This window comes from Microtus ochrogaster, assembly GCF_000317375.1.
Source record: "Microtus ochrogaster isolate Prairie Vole_2 chromosome 14 unlocalized genomic scaffold, MicOch1.0 chr14_random_2, whole genome shotgun sequence".
NCBI classification, from domain to species: Eukaryota; Metazoa; Chordata; class Mammalia; order Rodentia; family Cricetidae; genus Microtus; species Microtus ochrogaster.
The window spans coordinates 3,478,058-3,499,038 of NW_004949097.1; the positions used below are offsets into that span (position 1 = coordinate 3,478,058).

At 43.8% G+C, this 20,981-nt stretch overlaps 1 protein-coding gene across 1 annotated transcript in view; it reads right to left on the reverse strand.

Annotated features, from left to right (window-relative positions):
* Positions 1 to 6,567, reverse strand: part of Rerg (RAS like estrogen regulated growth inhibitor) — a 108,144-nt gene extending 101,577 nt beyond the window's left edge. The window contains exons 1-2 of the mRNA XM_005364532.3: positions 6,311 to 6,567; positions 1,477 to 1,650 (exon numbers count right to left, since the gene is read on the reverse strand). Coding sequence (XP_005364589.1) covers positions 1,477 to 1,537 — 61 coding nt within the window. The 5' untranslated portion in view covers positions 1,538 to 1,650; positions 6,311 to 6,567. The remainder of the gene's footprint in view (positions 1 to 1,476; positions 1,651 to 6,310) is intronic.
* Between the last annotated feature and the right edge of the window lie 14,414 nt (positions 6,568 to 20,981).

The window sequence follows — 20,981 nt, forward strand, 5'->3', positions numbered from 1 at the left end:
GAAGGAAGGAAGGAAGGAAGGAAGGAAGGAAGGAAGGAAGAAAGAAAGAAAGAAAGAAAGAAAGAAAGAAAGAAAGAAAGAAAGAAAGAAAAGAGAGAGACCGATGGCCGGCCAAATACCTCAGTCACACAAACGGAGCCAATGTTGGCAACATGGTCTTCCCACGAGCCCTCCCCCGCCTCCCCACCCCGCACACCGCACCTTTCTCTTTCTACCCATCCCACATTGCCATTTTTCCACTCGAGACACTCCCTGGGGCAGTTTCCTCATTCTCCAGATCCGTCTACCAGCTACAGACCGAGGTTCTCACGCCATTGGGAAACCAAAGGAGATTAAAGGCGAGGGGCTTGAGCATCTTGAGTCCCTGCTCGCTGTTTTCCTTGTTTGGATTCTGCCAGAGGCAAGAACAGAAGAGGAGAAGCAAGGTGGCAGAAAAAGCCAAGAAAACCCAACAGAGACAAGACTTAGAGCAGGGCAGATCACTGCTGGAACAGCCAGGAGGACGATTAGGAGGAGGCTGGCCACAGAACTAGAAGGCGTGGGGGGGAGGGGGGGAGGGCTCGCATGCAAGCCAAGCCGGCATTTCTTTAAGAGCATATACATTACCTTTGTGGGGATTAGTCAGTTTATTTCCCGGCAGGTTTCTGTCTACCCACTCACATGCACCAAAGCATTTGTGTCTTTGCTGACAGCCAAAAGCTCTGTGTGGTTTTGGTCCCTTCCCATGAGACACCAAGCAAGTCCTTGACACAGTCACTGCTAAAGTCAAGTGGGGGACATCTCCTTTAGCACCCGCTTAATTCTAAGCACAGGGAGGAAGAGATGATTTTTGTACCCGTTTGTGAGACTCTGTCTCAAGGGTCCCAGGATGGGGACTGGGGCTCAGGGATAGAGCGATGGCTCAGCATGTGTAGGGTCCTGACTTTCAGCCCCTTAGCATCACCAAAGAACAGAGGGCGCTAAATTATTGTTGTTCATCGGATTTGCAAATTAAAATTCACTCCAGAGGCATGGCAAGAGCCCTCTTGCTTGCAAGTTTGCACGCCTGCTTTCCCAGTGTCCTCCTCTTGAAAAGCCCTGGGCAAGGAAACATTTGTGTCACTGACAGAGATAGATTCATTCAGCAAGCACTTACTGGGGCCCCAACACCTGCTTGACCTTGGCCCGTTTTGTTGAGACTACACAAACAGATGAGACGTATTATCGACCCCTTGAGATCTTCCGCAGCGAGCAAAGAAGAGATATTTTACGAAATTTCCGCAATTCGATTTCTTTGGAGGCTGTTTATGACCCATCCAGTTCCTTGTACTTTATCAGCAAATTTACTTTGTCATAAATAAGCAGAATTCATGAGTTGCTTATGGAAAATAAAACCTCGACACAGAGAAAGGACAACATGTGGACCACTTACCTGCCCCATCCCCCAAAGCGGTGACAAACTCACAGATCCTATAAACGCCACAAGAAGGACCTCACCTGACTTCCCCACTCCTGCTCTCCCGAATATGGCCAGTTTGACCTCCGCACTCTTAGCCATGATTGGTGGGGACAGGATTTCCTGTTCAGACTTCGGATGTGAGCAGACAGCTTTGGTGGCAGGCAGCCTTTAGGTTCACTGTGCCATCGCCAAACACGAAAGGGTCCACAATCCTTAAAAGAAGAGAGTAGAAATTCTAAGTGAGCCATGGACCCATATCCGTAGAACGTCAGGTGCACACCGGCCACCCTCGTCCTAGCTGTCATAAAATACCACGGCAAAGGCAGCTTGAGGGAGAAAGGGTTTATTGTTGTGCACAGTTCAAGGTATCATCCATCATGGCAGGCGGGAAGTTCAGACAGTGGGAGTGAGAAGCGGTTGGTCACAACTCATCTCCAACTGGAAGACACTAGGTACCAAGGCACGGCTGCTGCTCACCTTACAGTGGGAGGTACCTTCCATCTCAATGCCATCAAGATAACCTCCCATAGGCAGGCCCAGAAATCCACCTCCTAGGTGATTCCCAGAATTCCATCAGGTTGGCAGTTGACCGCTGACCATCAAACCACACAAGTGGTGCATCTCCTAGTGTGGTTTTCCCCACTGCGCTGAGAGAGGACCATAGTAGCTCACTCTAAACTGCTTAGCAATACAGTGGGGACTTACGAATTTAGAGCTGGGGCTGGAGGGATAGGTTACTGCTTAGGAGCCAATATTGATCTTTCAGGAGACCTGAGTTTGGTTCCCAACACCCACATTGGGTGGCTCACAACTGCCTGTAACTCCAGGAGATCCAAAGTCCTCTTGGGCCTCCACAAGTGCATCAGTCGTGTGCACACACCTCCAAACACACACAGGCATAATTAAAAACATAACAGCTCTTTAAACAAATAATTTAGAGCTCTTTGGTTTTAAAATATGTGTACACATAGTATCACCTTTCAAAATTCTTCCTCTACTATGTTTCTATGACTAGATTGTTTCTTGGCATAAGTGCTAATAAGTGCACTTTAGCACCTGCTTATAAATCCTCAACATATAAATACACACACATTGTGTTGGTTAGGGTTTCTATTTTCTTGACAAAACACCATGACCATAAAGCTGGTCAGGGAGGAAAGGGTTTCTTCAGATTATACTTCGGCATTGCTGTTGGTCACTGAAGGAAGTCAAGGCAGGACCTCAAACAGGGCAGGATCCTGGAGGCAGGAGCTGATGCAGAAGCCATGGACGGGGGCTGCTTACTGGCTTGCTTCCCCTGGCTTCCTCAACCTGCTTTCTTATAGAACCCAGGTCCACCAGCCCAGGGATGGCACCACACACCGTGGGCTGGGCCCTTCCCCATTGATCACTAATTGAGAAAATGCCTTACAGCTGGATCTCAGGGAGGCATTTCCTCAACGGAGGCTCCTTCTTCTCTGATGACTCTAGCCTGTGTCAACTTGACACACAAAACCAGCCAGCACACACAGGATGGGGAGAGGCACTCTGGGATTTCTTTAATGAACAAAACACATTCGTATCGGTCAACTCAATTGCCAATTCATCTCGGTTCACACTAGATCACGGGGTGAATTGTGTCGCAGATACATATGGTTCAAAAGCCAGCAAATACATAATACCCAAACTATGCTTCTGTGCTTTTCTGGGTGTTATATGGTAGTGCACAAAAGGTAAGGTGTATGTTCCACATTCGGAGTCCTCTTTACAGAGGGTCTCAGGCAGGTCGATTCATAACGCGTCCCCAGCACTAACGGCACACACGGCATTGCATGTCTCTGCTAACTGTATATAGGCCCCTGCTTAGTCATGACACGTGCGGTTCTTACTGACTAAACTTTATGCTGTGCTGGGATTTGAATGGAAGGCCTCACTCACGCTGGCAGGCAAGCATCTCTGTCACAGCTTAGACTCTCAGCTCAACATTTGGGTTCTTAGTATCTAGGAAACGTAAACTTGGGAAAGGCCTTGGGCTGGGGACCAGTCAAGGGACTCTCTCAGCTATTTTCTTCCGTTACCTAACCATTTTGTGTCCGATTGGTCAATTCCAGGGAGTCAAGATCAGTTTACCTCCTTTGTAAGTAGTGTCATTTGTAGGCAGCCTTTTCCAGTTAGGAGAACCTCCTTACCCACTGTTATTGGGCTATGGTGTGTCTCCTTGTCACCTCTGCCTGTGATGTCCTGGTTCTTCTCCATAACGACAAGCCATTTCTTTCAGTCAGATCTGCTTGTGTAGCCTGACAACGCTTAGGACACGGTTCCATCCTAGGCTTCCATCTTCTAGGAAAGTGAGGGCCAGCTGTTCAGGCGTTCTTCAGGGGACGCACAGCGAGCGAACAACACCTGCTTCAGCTCTTGACTTTCCCCTCCCCATCTCACCATAGGCACACTCGTCCCCAGACACTCGCTGTGTTAATGACACTAAAAACATGAAGCTCCCTTCTTCACAATCTGGCATATAACCTGACAAACTGTCACAACAAAACTCGCTGCGGTTGTCTCCAGCACAGCCAATCGCAGGAAGACTTCCATCTTTCCCACGGGCTAAGGACTCCCGCTATCTGATCTTCTCCATCAATGCTTGGGTCACAGACTCAAAACCTCACTTTTACATATGTCAAACGCGGAGGCGCTGGTGCTCAGAATTCATTCACGGTTCTAGTCTGTAAAGTTCTGTCTGTGCTAGGCTCAGTGGCACACACCTGTAATCCCAGAATTGAGGAAGAAGTTCAGAAGTTCAAGGTCACTCTCAGCCAACCTGAGACCAGCCTGAGCTAAGGAACCCTTCTCAACCATGATCTCAGAATCTGTTTCCTAAATATATTAACTGATCCTGTATATCCAAAACACTGGATAAACAGCTTAAAAAAAAAAAGTCGAAGAAAGGGAAATAGAAAACAGATCTTCTCCCGAATACATATTCTACCAAAGGAGTTAGTTCTTATTTTCCCTCTTATGTATTTGAGCCATTAATGTGGGCCTAACACATTTTGATGAGCACATCAAAATGTTTCTTATGTGTGGGTGCTTCGGAGGGAAGAAGGGGTGGGTGTTTCTTCCAGCTCCAAACAGGAAATAAGAACAAGAACTTCATTGTGGTTCTCAAAGATCTTACAGATCTGACCCCCTTCTTTTGGTTAAAGATGTATTTCCTTAGGTGCTGGCCCCAGCATTCCATTCGGGAGGCTGGAATGGGAGGATTTTGACTTCAAGACCATCTTGGGCTATGTCATGACTTTCAGGCTATTCCAGGTCACCTAAGCAGATAGTGTGCCAAAAACAAAACAATATTCCTTACCCTTCATTTTAGATGCATCTACTAAGAAAAGGCCTTATATTTAAGATTTGCATATTAAATTTGTTAGCTGTATTTTAACTTATGAATTTTTGACTTGAATTTTTTGATATTTCTATCAGGAGCGTTCATCAATAATAATTCTCTCTTTCGTGTGTCTTTCCTTTATATCTAAATGTGATTATATTCTTGATTAATGCTTCATAAAAGTAACCATCAAATGTATTTTTTTAAAAAACCGTGTCAAACCAAGTCAGCAACTCCTATTGGTCTGTGAAGCTCATGGATTTTACATGTGAAAGAGAAATTATGTGGATTAATTTTTCCCCCTTTGTAACATGATAAAGATAGAGCTGGCCACTGTCAGCTGACGATATGTTTAGAAAAATCAAAGGGGAGATGAAAAACTGGCCCTCAGAGATGCCTTCACATGTTATTTCGACAGAAACCATCAATGTGTCAAACTGTTGTCATAGTAACCTACAGGCAAGTTTCTGTTGAGTCAGTAACTGGAGACCTTCTGTCCCTCAGATCTGAGTAAACTCATTGATTCTAATACATGGGACTCTTCCTACTGTGGTCAGAAGTTCACTCTATGAACAGAGAGCTTTAGTGGGGCAAAACAAACAAACAAACCAAGGACTTTCAAGTTCCTGTCATTTCCAATCATAAAGTCACACCTAAATATTTAGGAGATAAAAGACAGAGGGTTTTTTTTTTTCCCTGTACATAAAGTCACTAGAGCAAACATTAGGGTAAGGGATAGAGAATAGCTGTTTTGTTTGGTACTACTGGAACATTCATTCACTGCCACGCTCCACACAAGTACATACACACCAAAGAGGCTACCAGTGGGGATTCTGTTAGACCGATGACATTTGAATTTTTAAAGCTTCATTCATGCGTTTGTTTGTTGATAAAGGTTTTGCTCCCAATAAATCATTTCCCAGCCCTTGCTTATCAAGGTCAGTGTTTTCCACTTCCTCTGAGGGGGTTGGGATGCATGTCTGGGTGCATCTTTGTAACTACATTATAATGTCTTTATGGTCTCCTAAAAACCAAGTGCAGCTCTCCAGGGCAGGAATTCTCGAGACCAGTCTGATGGTGGGAGTGAGGTCGCTTCCCTCTGGGCCAGACCTCTCCTGAAATCAAGATTTCTCAGTTTCTCTGCTAGGAATTTTCCTTCGTCTTATCACAATGCAACACCCAGGGCAAAGAGGTTGTAACTGTGCAAGCCCCCGAGCTATCTCGTTACCCTGAAATCAACAGGTCTGCAACCAGGAGCAAGCCCCCCGGTGGACTTCAGCTCCTGCAGACTACAGGCTCCACAGCAGGGAGCAGACGTCCCGACATCAGAAGGACACCGTCAGCTCAGGACGCGCTGTCAAGCCTTGCTGGCGTCCACATCCCTCTCAGAAAACCACAAAGTCGCCTTTGGCGAAGGACCCCGCGACTAGGAGGATGCACCCAGGGGTCGAGCTCTCGGGGACTTGCACTCTGTCCGCAGGGAGCCACCTGGACACGTGTGTGTCACTCACCTGTTCACTCTCCAGGCCGTGGGGAAAAAGAGCCGCGGTCCTCTCCAAGTTCGCAGTCCGGCCCCGGAGACCGGGAAGCCCTCCCACGCTGATCCACCCTGGCTGCGGGAGGCGTTTGAGAGCCAGGGGCCGCGATCGCGGGTGGGAATCACCGCGGCTGCAAGTGTGGTGGCCGAGCGGGGTTCTCCTCCCTTGCGCTCGCTCAGACTAGCTACCGAGAGACTGCGGCAGGACGCGAGTTCCTGCTGGCCGCCGCTGCGCTCCGCCGCCGGGATGCTGCAGTGAGGCGTTCGGGCGCCCCCTGCTGGACCAGCTTGCCAGCCTAGCGCCCCACAAACAACCCCAACCTTGCTCAGCGCCAGGCCTGTGGGCTCCAGCTAAGTCCTGTCTTGACTAAAAAGCATCACTTATGCAGTGTTCTCTACGCCTTGCTTCAACGGATCTTGCCAATACGCCTTGGGAATGTGTTCAGTTATTCTCATGATATTCAAGAGGAAGCAGAGGAGAGAGAGAGAGAGGGAGAAAGAGAGAGAGAGAGAGAGAGAGAGAGAGAGAGAGAGAGAGAGAGAGAGAGAACTGGTCCAAGGCTAGTAAATAGCTGTGAGAAAATCAGGACCGGATCAGAAACAAATATGCTTCGAAAAATATAAACACCAAGTTCAGCTGCAATTCATGTTTGTATATATGGTAAAAAATCCCCAGTGTGCTCAGTTCTCTCTGCAAGACCGGCATTTATAAGATTTGTCTTGGCGTCCTACCCCACCGTGTTCAAACCCCAACGAAGATAATTAACATTCATGCTATGCTAAGCTATGCAAAGCCTGCATCCATTCCTCCTCTCCTTTGATTTTCGCCTCCCCTGAGGTAGGCATGGCTATTGTAATTGCTGTCTTTCAGAGGGGAAGGGGAACTTCAGAGAGGTTACAGGGTTCCCAAAGAGCGATATGCACAAACGAAGCAACAGGAAACGTCTATGTGAGTCCCTTTTCCTCATTCCAGATCTGGGCTTTCTTACCAGGGTATCTGGTAACTTACTGAAAACAAGGCAACAAGAGCAGGCGTGGGATAGGGGTGGGGGTGTCAGGGCGATGGGAACAATCAGAAGGCCAAACCTGAGGGAAGAAAGGTCTCTAGGGAGGCAGGACTTGCTAGGCAGGCTGGATAAAACGGTTGGACCTGCGACAGTCATGGGCCATGTCTCCTTCTGTGGGATGGTGTCTTGATAACTCATTGAGAAAGCTTAACCCATCTCACTCACCAGGAATTTCCCAGTCACCCCAGCTTCCCCTGGACCCCTGATTTGACACTCTCTTCCACATCTCACATCCCCCTCCCAGCATCGTGCTTGCTCTGCTTCCACTCTGGTTTCTCAGTCTTCTGCTAAACCAGAAAATTCCAGAGGTCAGAAGAATGGGGAATATAGTGTGTGTGTGTGTGTGTGTGTGTGTGTGTGTGTGTGTGTCTGTGTGTGTCTCTGTGTGTGTCTGTCTGTCTGTGTGTCTGTGTGTGTGTCTGTGTGTGTGTCTGTGTGTGTGTCTGTGTGGTCTTCCTCTATTGTAAGGCCTGTCACACAATGATCAAACAAATGCAGCCAGAAGACAACTTGAGAGGAGACACATCTAAATCGTTTATATGCTGGTTTGGGAAGAGCTGGCCAGTGTGAGGAATGGGTCCCATATTCAAGACACAGAGATTTCAGCATCTCAGAATACAAAATATCTTAAAGCCTACAGTAAGAAGATAATCATGTAGATTATACATAATACTATGCAATTCAAACTGTGCATTTTTGTAGCATTGATATGATCAAGTTCCAATCTACCTTCGTTTTCCATGTTTTGTAGAACAGTATTTAATAAAAATGTTTTCTTTTATATATGACATATGCTTGTAATATGTGCAATTGTATACTTGAAACATGACGTACAATTAGATTAAATATATAGTATTTTACAGTGACTTAAGTTTGAGTTCCTGTTTTATTCTCCTATCCAATAAACACGATTGAAGAGGACACAACCCACAAGCAAGGTTTCGTGTGAGTGATCCTTTATCATCCTGTCCCAGAAGCTGCTTCTCTCTGTGCTCGTGGAAAGCCCTTGTAAGAGAGCTCATCACTCAGTAAGGAGGCATTAATGTATACTCCTGCAACTTCTTTAAAAAATTGTATCAGTCTACAAAAATTAGGTGGCATTTTCTCAAACAAAATTTTTGTTGTTCCTTCCGCCTTCCTCAACCTCCCTCCCCCTTTGTGTTCTCCAATCTTTCCACTTTCACGTCACATGTGACCTTTGTGACCTCCAGCCCCCCTCTGCTCCCTTTTCATGACCCCCTACCTAGTTTCACGGTTCTGTACCCACTCTTGCAACCCCTTATTTACATCCCTGTGAACGTGAGGAGTGAGGACCCACATGTTAGAGACAGCACGTGGCTTTCATCTTTTTGAGATTGAGCCAGCTCCCCTAACGGCTTTCCTTTGCACTTCCATCCACTTCCCTGCAAGTTTCATAATTTCATTTTTCTTGACAGATGATTAAAGTTCCGCTGTGTGTGTCCTCACATTCGCGAGATCCATTCTTCTGTTGATGGGCGTGTAGGCAGGCTCCATGCCCTTGCCCTTGTGACTGCAAATAGAACAGCAGTGGACATGGGTGTATAAAGGTCATGCCTGCCATTCTGGACACACTGGATCGGGAAAGATGAGCTAGCTCTGCTGGAGCATCGCGTCTACTGTACAGTACTGACCATGTGGCCTCTGTTTTATGGAACGAATCCTTTATCAAAAGTCACAAAAATGCCCACTCTCCCTTATACCACCTGCCTCATGGATCAGTCCCCGGAAGAGATAGGGTTTCATGAGGCCTGTCTCCTGTGTATTCAATCCCTGGGGGATAACCTTTGTCATACATACTCCCTGGCTTCCAGACTTCAGCTAAACATCTAACTCGATGATAAGCCGATAAAGAGAAAATAAAAGCACAGAGTACAATCCCAGCTGATATTGTGTATGAAATTGTGAAATATATTCATTACAAATAATCAAGGCATACAGAGAAATACAAAGAAGTAAAAACACGGCCCCAAGATCATAGCATCCAGAAATGGCCAGTTACCACAGGAGCAAGAGAGATGCTCACCATCGGGGCAGGTACCATGGAAGAGAGTCTCATTGGAAAATCTGTTAAGTACCCTCCCACTGAAAATGACATTTTCCATTAAAAAAAAAAAACTACACTCAGCTAGGCATGTGATAAACAAAGTAAACACAAAGAGAAGTGGAGGTTAGGTGTTGATTTCCGTTACAAGCTTCCTCCTCCTTACAATTCTTACCTGGCATGGCTGACATCATGGTGCCTAAGATGGTGTTAGTTTGGTTCTCCGTCAAGTGGCTTCTGGCTGTTTAAAGGAGGGGAGACTAGCTTTCTTCCGGGCCCTGGCCCTCTCCTAGCCTCCTCTCCATTTTTGTTGGGTGTTATTGTCTCATGGTCAAGATGCCTTGTCGTTTGCACTTCTCTTACAAACTCTCACGTCCACAGCCATTTGAATGTGGTTCTATATTTAAACGGAACAAATTCATTTAGTAACTCTATTATCTGGGCTTTTCTATTATCGGCTCTTTACGACGATGAGTCATTAATAAGTGCTTCCCAGAAGGCCCTACAACAAGCCTCCGCACATCCATCTGACAAGGGCTGCCTCTTTTTTTGTCCGTATTTTGCTAGTTATTTTTGCTGACAGTGATCCTACCATCATCTTTTTCTGTACAGTTGTGAATGCTGTTCTTGGTTGTCACTGTGACTACATCTGGAATTAACTAAAACCTGCATGACTGGATGCAGCTGTGAGAGACATTTTTCCTTTTCAAAATCATTTGAAATAGGAAGACTCTTTTGAAGGCGGGATGTGGTGGAATAATCTTTTTGTACACTATGAAGATGTGTCACTCTGATTGACTTAATAAAAAGCTGAATGGCCAATGAGTAGGCAGGATTTGCAGGGGGCAGAGAGGATGCTGGAAAGAAAAAGGTGGAGATGCCAGGAGATGCAGAGCAAGCAGGATGGGCAGCGTGGAGATGAGACCATAAAGCCATGAGGCAGAAAGTAAATTAATAGAAATGGGGTAATTTAAGTTATAAGAGCTATAAGAAACAAGCCTAAGCTATTGGTCGAGCTTTCATACTTAATGATAAGCCTCCATATCACTATTGGGGAGCTGATGGTCCCCACAAGAGATCTGCCTACAGTGGGATAATCTTTTCATCAGGGCCACACCTCCTATCAGTGGCCTAAATAAAGGACAAGGAAAGGAGAAGCTTGAGCACTTTGCCTGCTTGCTCTCGCTGGCAAGTTCATTTCTTCACTGGCATTTGAGCCTGCTTCATTAGGATTCTGATGTAGACTGAAGACCGGACGAGACATCCAGCCTTATGGGATGAACTCCTGGATTCTCGGACCTTCTGTTGATGGACAGCCATTGTTGGACTGGCTGGACCACAGCCTGTAAGCCATTCTAAAAGTCTATATGCATATACATAGAGGTCTACTTACATACACACGCACACCACACACACACATATGTGTATATATACACATACACATATATTCATTCTGGTCCTATATAGAACCCTGACTGATACAATAGTGCATTTCATATTTATGATATGGCTTATTCTTTTTTATCAGAAATCATATTGTGATGTGGGCTGTGCATACCCTTGGTTAATAAAGAAACTGTCTTAGGCCTGTGATAGGGTAGAGTAGAGCTAGGTGGGGAAAACTAAACTGAATGCTGGAAGAAAGGAGGTGGAGTCAGGGAGAAGCCATGGAGCCGCTGCTGGAGACAGACATGTAGGAATCTTGCCTGTAGGCCATGAGCCTCGTGGTAAAATATAAAATAATGGAAATAGGTTAAATTAAGATGTTGAAGCTAACCAATAAGAAGTCAGAGCTAATAGGCCAGGCAGTGATTTAATTAATGCAGTTTCTGTGTGGTTATTTCAGGAATCTGGGTGGCTGGGAAACAAACAAGCAGCCTCCTGTTACAGTATTGACCCTGGGAATGTAGCTCAGTTGAGAGAGTGTTTGCCCTTCTCCAAATACGCTCACATTGGTAAAGATGGCATCAGCCTATGATGTTTGTAGGCACACAAACATTCACCCTTAAGACATTGAGTAAAATTTACTAACGAATAACAAATCCAAAAGACAAAACAGAAAGAATGAGGAGCTAACACCAACAGAAGCTGGTTGACAGGTTATCTGGAGCTAGAGTTTAATTACGGCTTCAGGGTTTCTGGGTTGTCTCAGTATGCTGAAGACAATGGGAGAAATAATGGACAAAACTCAGTAGAACTTAATGTTTTCATGTGTGTGGCTGTCTCAACAAAGAAACTGTGTTGCTTTGAATGAGATGCTCTCCCACTATCTCAGGAATTTAAATACTTAATCCCCAATTGGTGAAACTGGGTAGCTCATTTGGTGTGACCTTGTGGCAGGAAGTATGACACTGGGGCAGGCTTGGTGTGTCACAGAGGGTAAACTCATTCGAGAGCTCTGAGATGGCTTTCTGCTTCCTGCTTGTGGTTGAACACGAGAGCTCTTGGCTCCCTGTTCCAGCCACCATGACTGCTGGCTGCCATGCCCCCACCATGACAGTGATGGACTCCTACCCATTTGGAACTGTATGTTCAAATAAACCCTCCCTCCTGTACATTGCCTTAGTCATGGAGTTTTTATCACAGCAGGAGAAAAGTGACGGATACAGAGTGGAAATAATGCAGTTGGTTCAGTGCAAACTTTATAAATATAGTACTGTACATTAAGAGCATATCTGATGAGTTCAACTATCGAATAGAGGATTAAAAGAATTAGTGAAATAAAATAAACACAATACTCATTTATAAGACTACCAGGAGAATTAAAATTTTTAGAAGAAGAAAGAATTAGTAAATCCAAAGAAGTAATATTAGAAAAATATCTGTAAGAAACAATAAGGACAAATGATGAATGGGAAAACATGAACGTCATGAGAAATGTGGACCGTGATGCTAGAGCCAAACACAAGCATCATCCCACCCAGAGAAGAAGGGGCAAAGAGAGAAAAGGAGGGATCTTGGGAAATAATGAGTGGAAGGCATTTTTGTAAATGCTTTGCAAATCTACTGAGAACTGGGAATGTTCCTGTATAAGAAACCCATAAGCACTAAACAAGCCAATAACAGAAGAACATCACTGAACAGGCTGACCAGCTTGCAGAAATAAAGATAGAGAGAGTATTCAAAGCCACTAGGGAAAATTCACCTTAAACTCATCAGAATGGATAACACAGTCTCTGCCTAATGTATGGAAGATACAGAGTGACATCATTCAAGTTCCACACCAGGATTCTGTATCACTCAAACACAACTTGGGAGACTTCGTTGAGATATGGGGTGTCCTTCTGTATATGTGTTGATTTTATTGGTTGGTGAATAAAGCTGTCTTGGTCAATGGCGTAGCACAGAAAAGCCAGGTGGGAAATCTGAACAGAGATATATAGAGAAAGTAGGCAGAGTCGAGAAGATGTCATGCAGCTGCCAAAGGAGAATGATACCAGAACCTTACCAGTAAGCCACAGCATCATGGCAATACACAAATTAATAGAAATGGGTTAATTTAATATGTAAGAGCTATCTAGGAATATGCCTGAGCCATTGGTCAAGCAGTGTTGTAATTAAAATAATTTTTAAAAATATTTATTTATTTATTATGTATACAATATTCTGTCTGTGTGTATGCCTGCAGGCCAGAAGAGGGCACCAGACCCCATTACAGATGGTTGTGAGCCACCATGTGGTTGCTGGGAATTGAACTCAGGACCTTTGGAAGAGCAGGCAATGCTCTTAAGCTCTGAGCCATCTCTCCAGCCCCTAAAATAATTTTTGTGTGATTATTTGGGTATGGGTAGACAAAAGATGAAAGTGCAATCTTCATTTACAAATTGTTTGAAGAACATTTTTTCCTTAAGTTTATGACTCCATATAGAAGAAAAAGAATTAAGCAATAATCATAAATTTCAATTGTTTGAAAATTTAAAAAAATCAGCACAAAGTAATACTGATGTAAATTTCTGAGGTGTGGAAAGATTATTCATATAAATAGGCAAATAATTTAAGAATACATTTTTATTATTTCTAGGAAAATACTAGAAAATCCAAGCATAATAGAACAACAGGCTCGGGACGTATCTCAATGGTAGAACACTGGCCTATCATGCCTATGGACATGGTTCAATCCCCAGCCTTGAAAAACAAAAACAAATAAGGCAGATAAAATGAAATATTTCACTAATATAAAGCAAAGAAAGAATGGAGAATGGGCATGACAGAAAAGATTAAGAGCATCTATTCCCAGCACCCATAGGGCAGTTCACAGCAGTCTGTAACTCCAGTTCTAAGGGATCTAACACCCCTTTCTGGCCTCTGTAAGGACAAGGCACATGTGTATTCACAGACATACACATTATATAAATAAATAGATAGCTATGTAGATAAACAAATAAGTAAATAAATGGGGAAGTGAAGAAACAATGGGAGCAACTTGACAAAAATAGCAAGATTGGCTTATATTCAATTATCTCAGTAATTACATTAAATGTAAATATACTAAAAACGCCAATTAAGGAACCAAACTTTTTAGATTGGGTTAAGATAATATAACCATATGCTGCCTATAAGAAACAGACTGAATATAAAGACACAGGCAAAATGAAGGTGAAAAATAATAGACAAGGCTGTGCCATACAAAAAAACTAAGCACAAGGATAAAACATTTTTTTCAAAAAAATTATTCTACATTATTGTATATGTTACCTCAACATACATGCTCTTTTTAAAATACCATATTTTTATGACTTAAGAATTTCACATGATGTATTTTGGCCATACTCATCCCCATGCTTCCTCATAATTCCTCCTAGATCTAACCCCTGCTTCCCCATCTGTTCTCAACTTCCATCCCCTTATATTTTTTAAACAACTCACTGAGTCCAAATTTTGTTGACCACGCACTTCTAGGTGTGGGACTGTCAACATGGTTAAACTACCAGGTGCCTCACCCTAAAAAAAATCCTGTATTTCCCCACCTCAGAAGTCATCAACTGTCAGTAGTTCATCAGGAATTGATGGTACTTCAGAGGCATCCACTTCAAAACACTACTCTAAAATGTTGGCTGGCTTGGCCTTGTGGGGGTCTTGAACAGGTAGCAACCGCTGTAGGGAGTCTATGTAGGGAGCCATTCTCGCATGTCCAGATGACAATGGTTTTCTCCCCTCTTCATCACCCTCTGGCTTTTAACAGTCTTCCTACATACTTACAAGATGTCCCCTTAGCCTTGGCAGGAAGGGGGTGTATATGTCTAACTTTTGGCTAGACACATAACCTTGTGCTCTTGATCATTATAGTCATTACTTTTATTTTCAAGTTCCTCTCCCTTAAGACCATTTTCACCTTTGACAAGGTTGATATCTTCCTTGCCCTTTCTCTGGAGCACAAGATTACAGGAACAAATGTGTTTAGAGAAAACCAATCTGTGGTCAATATTCTGTGTCTGTCTAACTTAGAATCTCACTTTGCATCCTTCCTGGGCCTCAACACACTGTCAGCAGGATTATCATAATCACAGTGACCTTTACTAGTTTCCCACAGTGGAATGGGAGACAGACTCATTCTCAAGATGGCATGTTCTCTCTTTCTCTAATAATAACTAAAATTTATTTACTATAAATGCTGTGGAACAATCTTTGTACACTGTAAATATGTATTACTCTCATTGGCTAATAAAGAGCTATCTGTTCTATAACTGGGTAGGAAAGATTGGGCAGGAGAGCCAGACTAGGAGAATTCTGGGAAGAAGAAGGGCAGAGTCAGAAGTCATGAGCAGACACAGAGAAATGCAAGATGGGCATGTAATACTGAGAAAAGGGACTGAGTCACGTGGCAAAGCATAGAAAAGAAATATAGGTTAATCCAAAATGTAAGAGTTAGCTAGTAATAACCCTGAGCTATTGGCTGAGCATTCATAATTAATACTTAGATTTTGAGTGGTTATTCCAGAGTGGCTGCCAGCACAGGAAACTGTGGTTGCAAATATTTTCCATTCCGTTGGTATCCTTGGACAGATTTCTCTTTACCCACCTGGTCCTGCTCACTAGCTCCTGTAGCCACTTATGAAATAACCTCTTTGTCCTATTAGCTCAGGTTTCTTATTAACTAACTCTTACATCTTAAATTAACCCATTTCTATTATTTTATATTTTACCAAGAGGCTCGTGGTTTGTTACTTCCTGCTTCTTGGACGGCTACATGTCATCTTCTTGACTCCGCCTTCTTTCTCCCTGCGTTCAGTTTAGTTTTCTCACCTAGCTCTATTCTGCCCTATCATAGGCCAAATGAGCTTCTTTATTAACCAATAGTAATAAAACATATTCACAGAATACAGAGGAAAATGCCACATCATCCAAACTCCTCCTATAGTTAAACATAAAAAAAAAGTGGACAACTAATGTTGTATGTGGTCACACAAATAAGTTGCTGATGAGAAAATCTTTGAGCTAACCTCTGTATCAAATTTAATACTCAGGAGTTGATCTCATTTTTCCAGACCACTGGAGATTAGATTTTCCTGATAGAATTACTACGCTCTTATTATTATGGATTGTATTGGCTTTTAGTCAGGCAGAAGAACAGTTTTAAAGGGTGGGGGAGGGAGCACAATCAAATTCACCTTAGTAACCACTATGTTACAAATCATATGAGCCATGTTACCACGTAAAATTTTTAGGAAATCAACCCAAATGGAACTGTAGGGTTGATTTGATGTTAATATGCTCAGATGGCATGATCTTTGTGTGATAGACTAGCAGTAAATTTGAAATATCTCAACATTTTGACAGTTTGTGGGACCCCAAAAATATTAAAAATAAATTGAGGCCAAGAACCCCTGGTAGGGGAAATGTATAGCCTACTATTCTTTTGGTAAATAAACATGCTATTGGATTGCCTCTAAATATCTTTAGACCCATAAGTGAGTACAGCCAGCAGATCTTTCTTTGTACAGGTTCTCTGGCAGAAAGAACGGGGGCAGAGATGGACCTGCCAGACTCTCCCTGGGGCTGAGCAGGATGGTGAGCGTAGAACTACCCAGCCCTCCCCCTTGGCCACTGGGGAGAAGCACATCCACTGAGTCAGGAGTCTGTCAAAGCAGGATCTCATTTAATAGTACCAGGCAGGAACTTATATAGGCTTAGGAAGTTACACTAGGCCTCATGCCCATGCCTCATGAGGCCCAACACAGTGGATGGTGGTTAACAAGGAAACTCCCAACTGATCAGACTGAGTAATCTGGGTGTTCAGCCACAGATGGGACATCTACATCACCCTCTACCCCAGTTGCAGGGACCATCTTGTAAGATGGGGAGCAGAAAGATAAGAGCCAGAAGCTGAGGAGAATCAGAGGGAAGTAGCGTCTTTTGGGTGAGGGGACCACTGCACTTGTGAACTCAAGGCAACTGTGGTTGCCTACACAAGACCAAGGCAGTCAGCTCTCTCGTGGGAAGTGGGAAGAGCTCCTGACGCTCCCCGCTTGGACGAGTCACTAAGGACTGTTGATAGGGGTAGCAGTTTTAAGGGTATGGTCTCCAGTAGGATGACCACACTCCAGTGAATGATCATACTCTTCAGACTATATGGACATCATTAAAAACAAACAAAAAAGAAGATATGAAATTGGGAGTGGGAAGGGAGGCAGGGGTTGGATCTGGGAAAAGTTAGGGAGAGGAGTGGGAGTGTGTGAATATGGTCAAATACATTGTATGGGATTCTCAAAGAACTACTAAAAATATCGTATTAAGGTAATGTTAAAAAAGTCAACCTCAAGAGAAACCCTGTCTCAAAAAACCAAAAAAAAAAAAAAAAAAGTCAACCTCTCTGAAGGTCAATGTAATGTATTAAAAATATAAAACAAATGCACCATGTTGTCAGAAAAGTATCTCCAACACAAAACAAGATACAATATCTATACTGTATGCAATCCATGTTAAAAGAATCCATGTCATTTCTGTGTACAAGTATTCATTGTGACATAGAAAATGCATGAAGCTAGAAAGTAAACAGAGGGTGGTCTCTGTGAGGAGGAGGCTGGGGTGGTGTTGGGAGACACACAGGAGTCGGGCTCACCTTGAATGCCTTCATCTGCTTTGGTTCTTCTCTCTTGTGGTGAGGATATGTATATATATATATATATATATATACATATATATATATATATATATATATCACCAGTTGGAAAATTTAAAAAATCCTATTACCCCTTTAAAGGCAAGCAACGAAGTGAATACATGCATATAAGCAATAGTTGGGATACATTATCAAGAAAATGGATCCATCTGTAGAGAAAAATTCCTTAACACGAACATGGAAAACGGCTGCATTGTGCACTTGCATTTCTTGCACAATTGCTGCCAAGAGGCCTCGTTTACTCTTCGGTGGCTGTGTGGCATGTTAGCAGCTTGCTCGTGAAGGGTGATGATGGGCAGGCATGAGAGTGAATTAAAAGATGCTGTCATCCCCGCCTCACTCTGCAAGTGAGAGTGGCAGGTGTGCTGCTGTCAATCATGCAGGTCTGTGGATTATTCATGGGACGGTGGTGCTGGAGGCACCAAGGGCTCATTTCTAGCCAAGCTGACTCTTTGCCAGTCATCATTAGAAGGCTGGCTGTCAGTGTCTTTCTCTACATTGTGGGAATGGTTGGTCTCTGTTTTTCCTTTTGCCTTGATCTAGAGGGTGACATCAGTATATTGTACCACCGGAGATTATTTAAAAAAAATAGAAACAGTTGCAATTAACTTTTTTGTAAATCCAAGCATGGGCATAATAAAACAGGATGGAAAACCCTTTTCTTGTTTTCTCTGAAAATGTTAGAAGTAACCGATCTTCTGCTGTATTTTTGTAGCTTCCAGAGTTATAGTTAAAGTCAATTTTTAACTATTGCCAGAACTGAAAGAAAATAAAAACCTGAAACCTCATCCATTCAAATAGGCAGAAAGGAACAAGAGTAGCTTCACACAAGCAGAAGGTCCAAGGGATGAGGACTGTGTGAGAAAATGAATCCAGAATGAATGAGAGCGTGCACTCCCTGCCTGCCAAGCTGCCACAGAGCCTCCGACAGGCTCTCTGAGGAAACCGAGCTGTCAGCAAAGTGAGAAGACTCCTGTGCAGAATGAGCAAATGCCCGGATTTGTTCCCGAGTCCACAGCACGGTGCAGTCCTTCCCGGACTGGATGGTTTTCATCACTAAGAACCAAGTTTAAAGAACTTCCTCTAACGATGTAGACGAGGTACAGCCCTCCCAAACGTTACCTGCAGCCTTTGCAAACTGAGTAAGCAGACAATTTAACAAACCATCTTAGGTTTGTAAAGTATCAGTTCAAGATATGCTGTTGGTCTAATCTGACCTGTGAGCAGCAAACAGAACACATTTAAGACATTCCATCCGATGTTGGCTGGTGGAAGGCAGGAGGATAGTTTATCAAATATTAAGAGACTTTGTATCCTAACCAGAGAACACTGGGCAAGACAGGAAAAGCCACACTGAAAACATGCAAATATTAAATTCTAGAGGACTGGCAAATTGTCAAAAGTCAGAGTGGTGGGTCTGATCAAAGCCAGAATACAGAAGCAAGGAGCTAAAGCTAAATAAATAATCAGAGACTCCAGACATGATTCACTGCAGTGTTTTCAGCGTCCTCTCTGCTTCTCTCAGGTTCTCAAACCACACGTTCTCAGCTGTAACATCTGGAGTCTGTATCCTCGGGGTTGCATGCCTGAGCCATGAATCTGCACTGTTCCTCCTCCCTAACGCCGTACATCCTTCCCAAGCATGGTCCACGACTCTTTCTCTTAGATCCTGAGTGAATGAGAGGGGTAATTAGATGTTAATTCCTACTGGAAGTTAATTAGGGCAACAGCATCATTGCTAAGGTCAGAAGCAGCCCAAGCTGAAATTTAGGCTTGGGGGCCTAACTAGCCCTGTATCTCTGATTGTGGCACTTACACCTAAAACAGAAGAGTAACAGTGCCAATGTCTTGATGCATCCACAATAGGACCCCTACACCAAGGCACAGGGAACACCCAAGAAGAAGGGGGAGGAAGATTGCAAGAGCCAGAGGCCCATGACTTCTGCCTCAGAAGAGTTGCTTCGGGATTACATCAGTGCGCTAGGATTAATTAGGTGAAGTTTTACATGGGCTTCCAGAGAGGGCTCAGAATTGAAAGGCAGAGGCTGAAGGTAACATCTGAAGTTGAGAATTACTTCAACTGCCAGACCCTTCTTGACCTAGTGTGGACAATTTCAGAGATGCTTTGGGATAGATAGATCAAAACCAATGTATCATTTTAAGGGTAGGCTATAATGGAAAGACCTTGTTTCTTTCATGTGTTTGGTTTGGTTTTGCTTGTCAAAGGTCCGAGGGCTTGCTCGATGTTACTGCAGCCGTCTGTCATCTCAGCATTTGAGAGACTGAGGCAGGACAATCCGATGTTAGAACCTAACCAGGGCCACAGAATGAGACTCTGTCCAGTTGCCTCCTCCCATCATTAAAAAGCCTGAGTATTTCTCTTGCTTGGGAATCTATAAATCTGTGAATTTGTCACTATCAAATAACAACGCAATGAGATTAGGGGAAGGGGGTGTAATGAGGCAGTCTTGGTGCTTATGAAGTTGACTGTTATGGAGCCTAACTGATGGACTGAGGTGTTGAAGGAGCTGCTGGCAGGCCTGCTTTTCGTCCTGCCTGGCTCCAGCACGGCTAGCTTTACACCCGAAATAACAACATACAAATTGTATTCATTTAAACACTGCCTGGCCCATTAGTTTCAGCCTCTTATTGGCTAATTCTCACATTGGCTTAATCCATTTCTAATAATCTGTGTAACACCATAAAGTGGTGGTTTACTGGAGAAGATTCAGCATGTCTGACCTGGTGGCTGGCTCCATTGCGTCTGCCCTCACTTCCCTTCTTCCCAGCATTCTATTCTGTCTACTCCACCCACCTATGTTCTGACCTATCAGGCCAAGCAGTTTCTTTGTTAATTAACCAATGAAAGCAACAGATAGACATATGACCTTCCCACATCACTGAGGGGGGACCTTAGAGAGACCTCCAGATGCAAAGGGAAGCAGAAATTATCAAACTATTGGGTGGGGGGGAGGAAATAAGGAACCATAATCATTGAGAAAACTGAGCATAATTGTCTGTATACAAAAGCTGTGCCCTGCTTGTGAGATGGGAAAGCTGTTCTCCACCATGGCTCCCAGGCCACTGGTAGTAGAAGTCCTGGGAGGGGTAGAACCTGAAATGCTGAGGCCAGGGCTCTTGGAAGAGAGGGTAGGATGTCCGTGTGGAGCTACCTCCTCCTAACAGAAGCATCCCTGCCCCTGGAGGGAGGTTCGAGGCTCCCAAGACTTTCCAGGAAGCTCTAAGAGATGCCTTATCATACAACAAAAGCATATGCTCAACACTGTTCATAGCAGCAATGTTTGTAATAGCCAGAACCTGGAAACAACCTAGATGCCCTTCAATGGAAGAATAGATGAAGAAAGTATGGAATATATACATATTAGAGTACTACTCA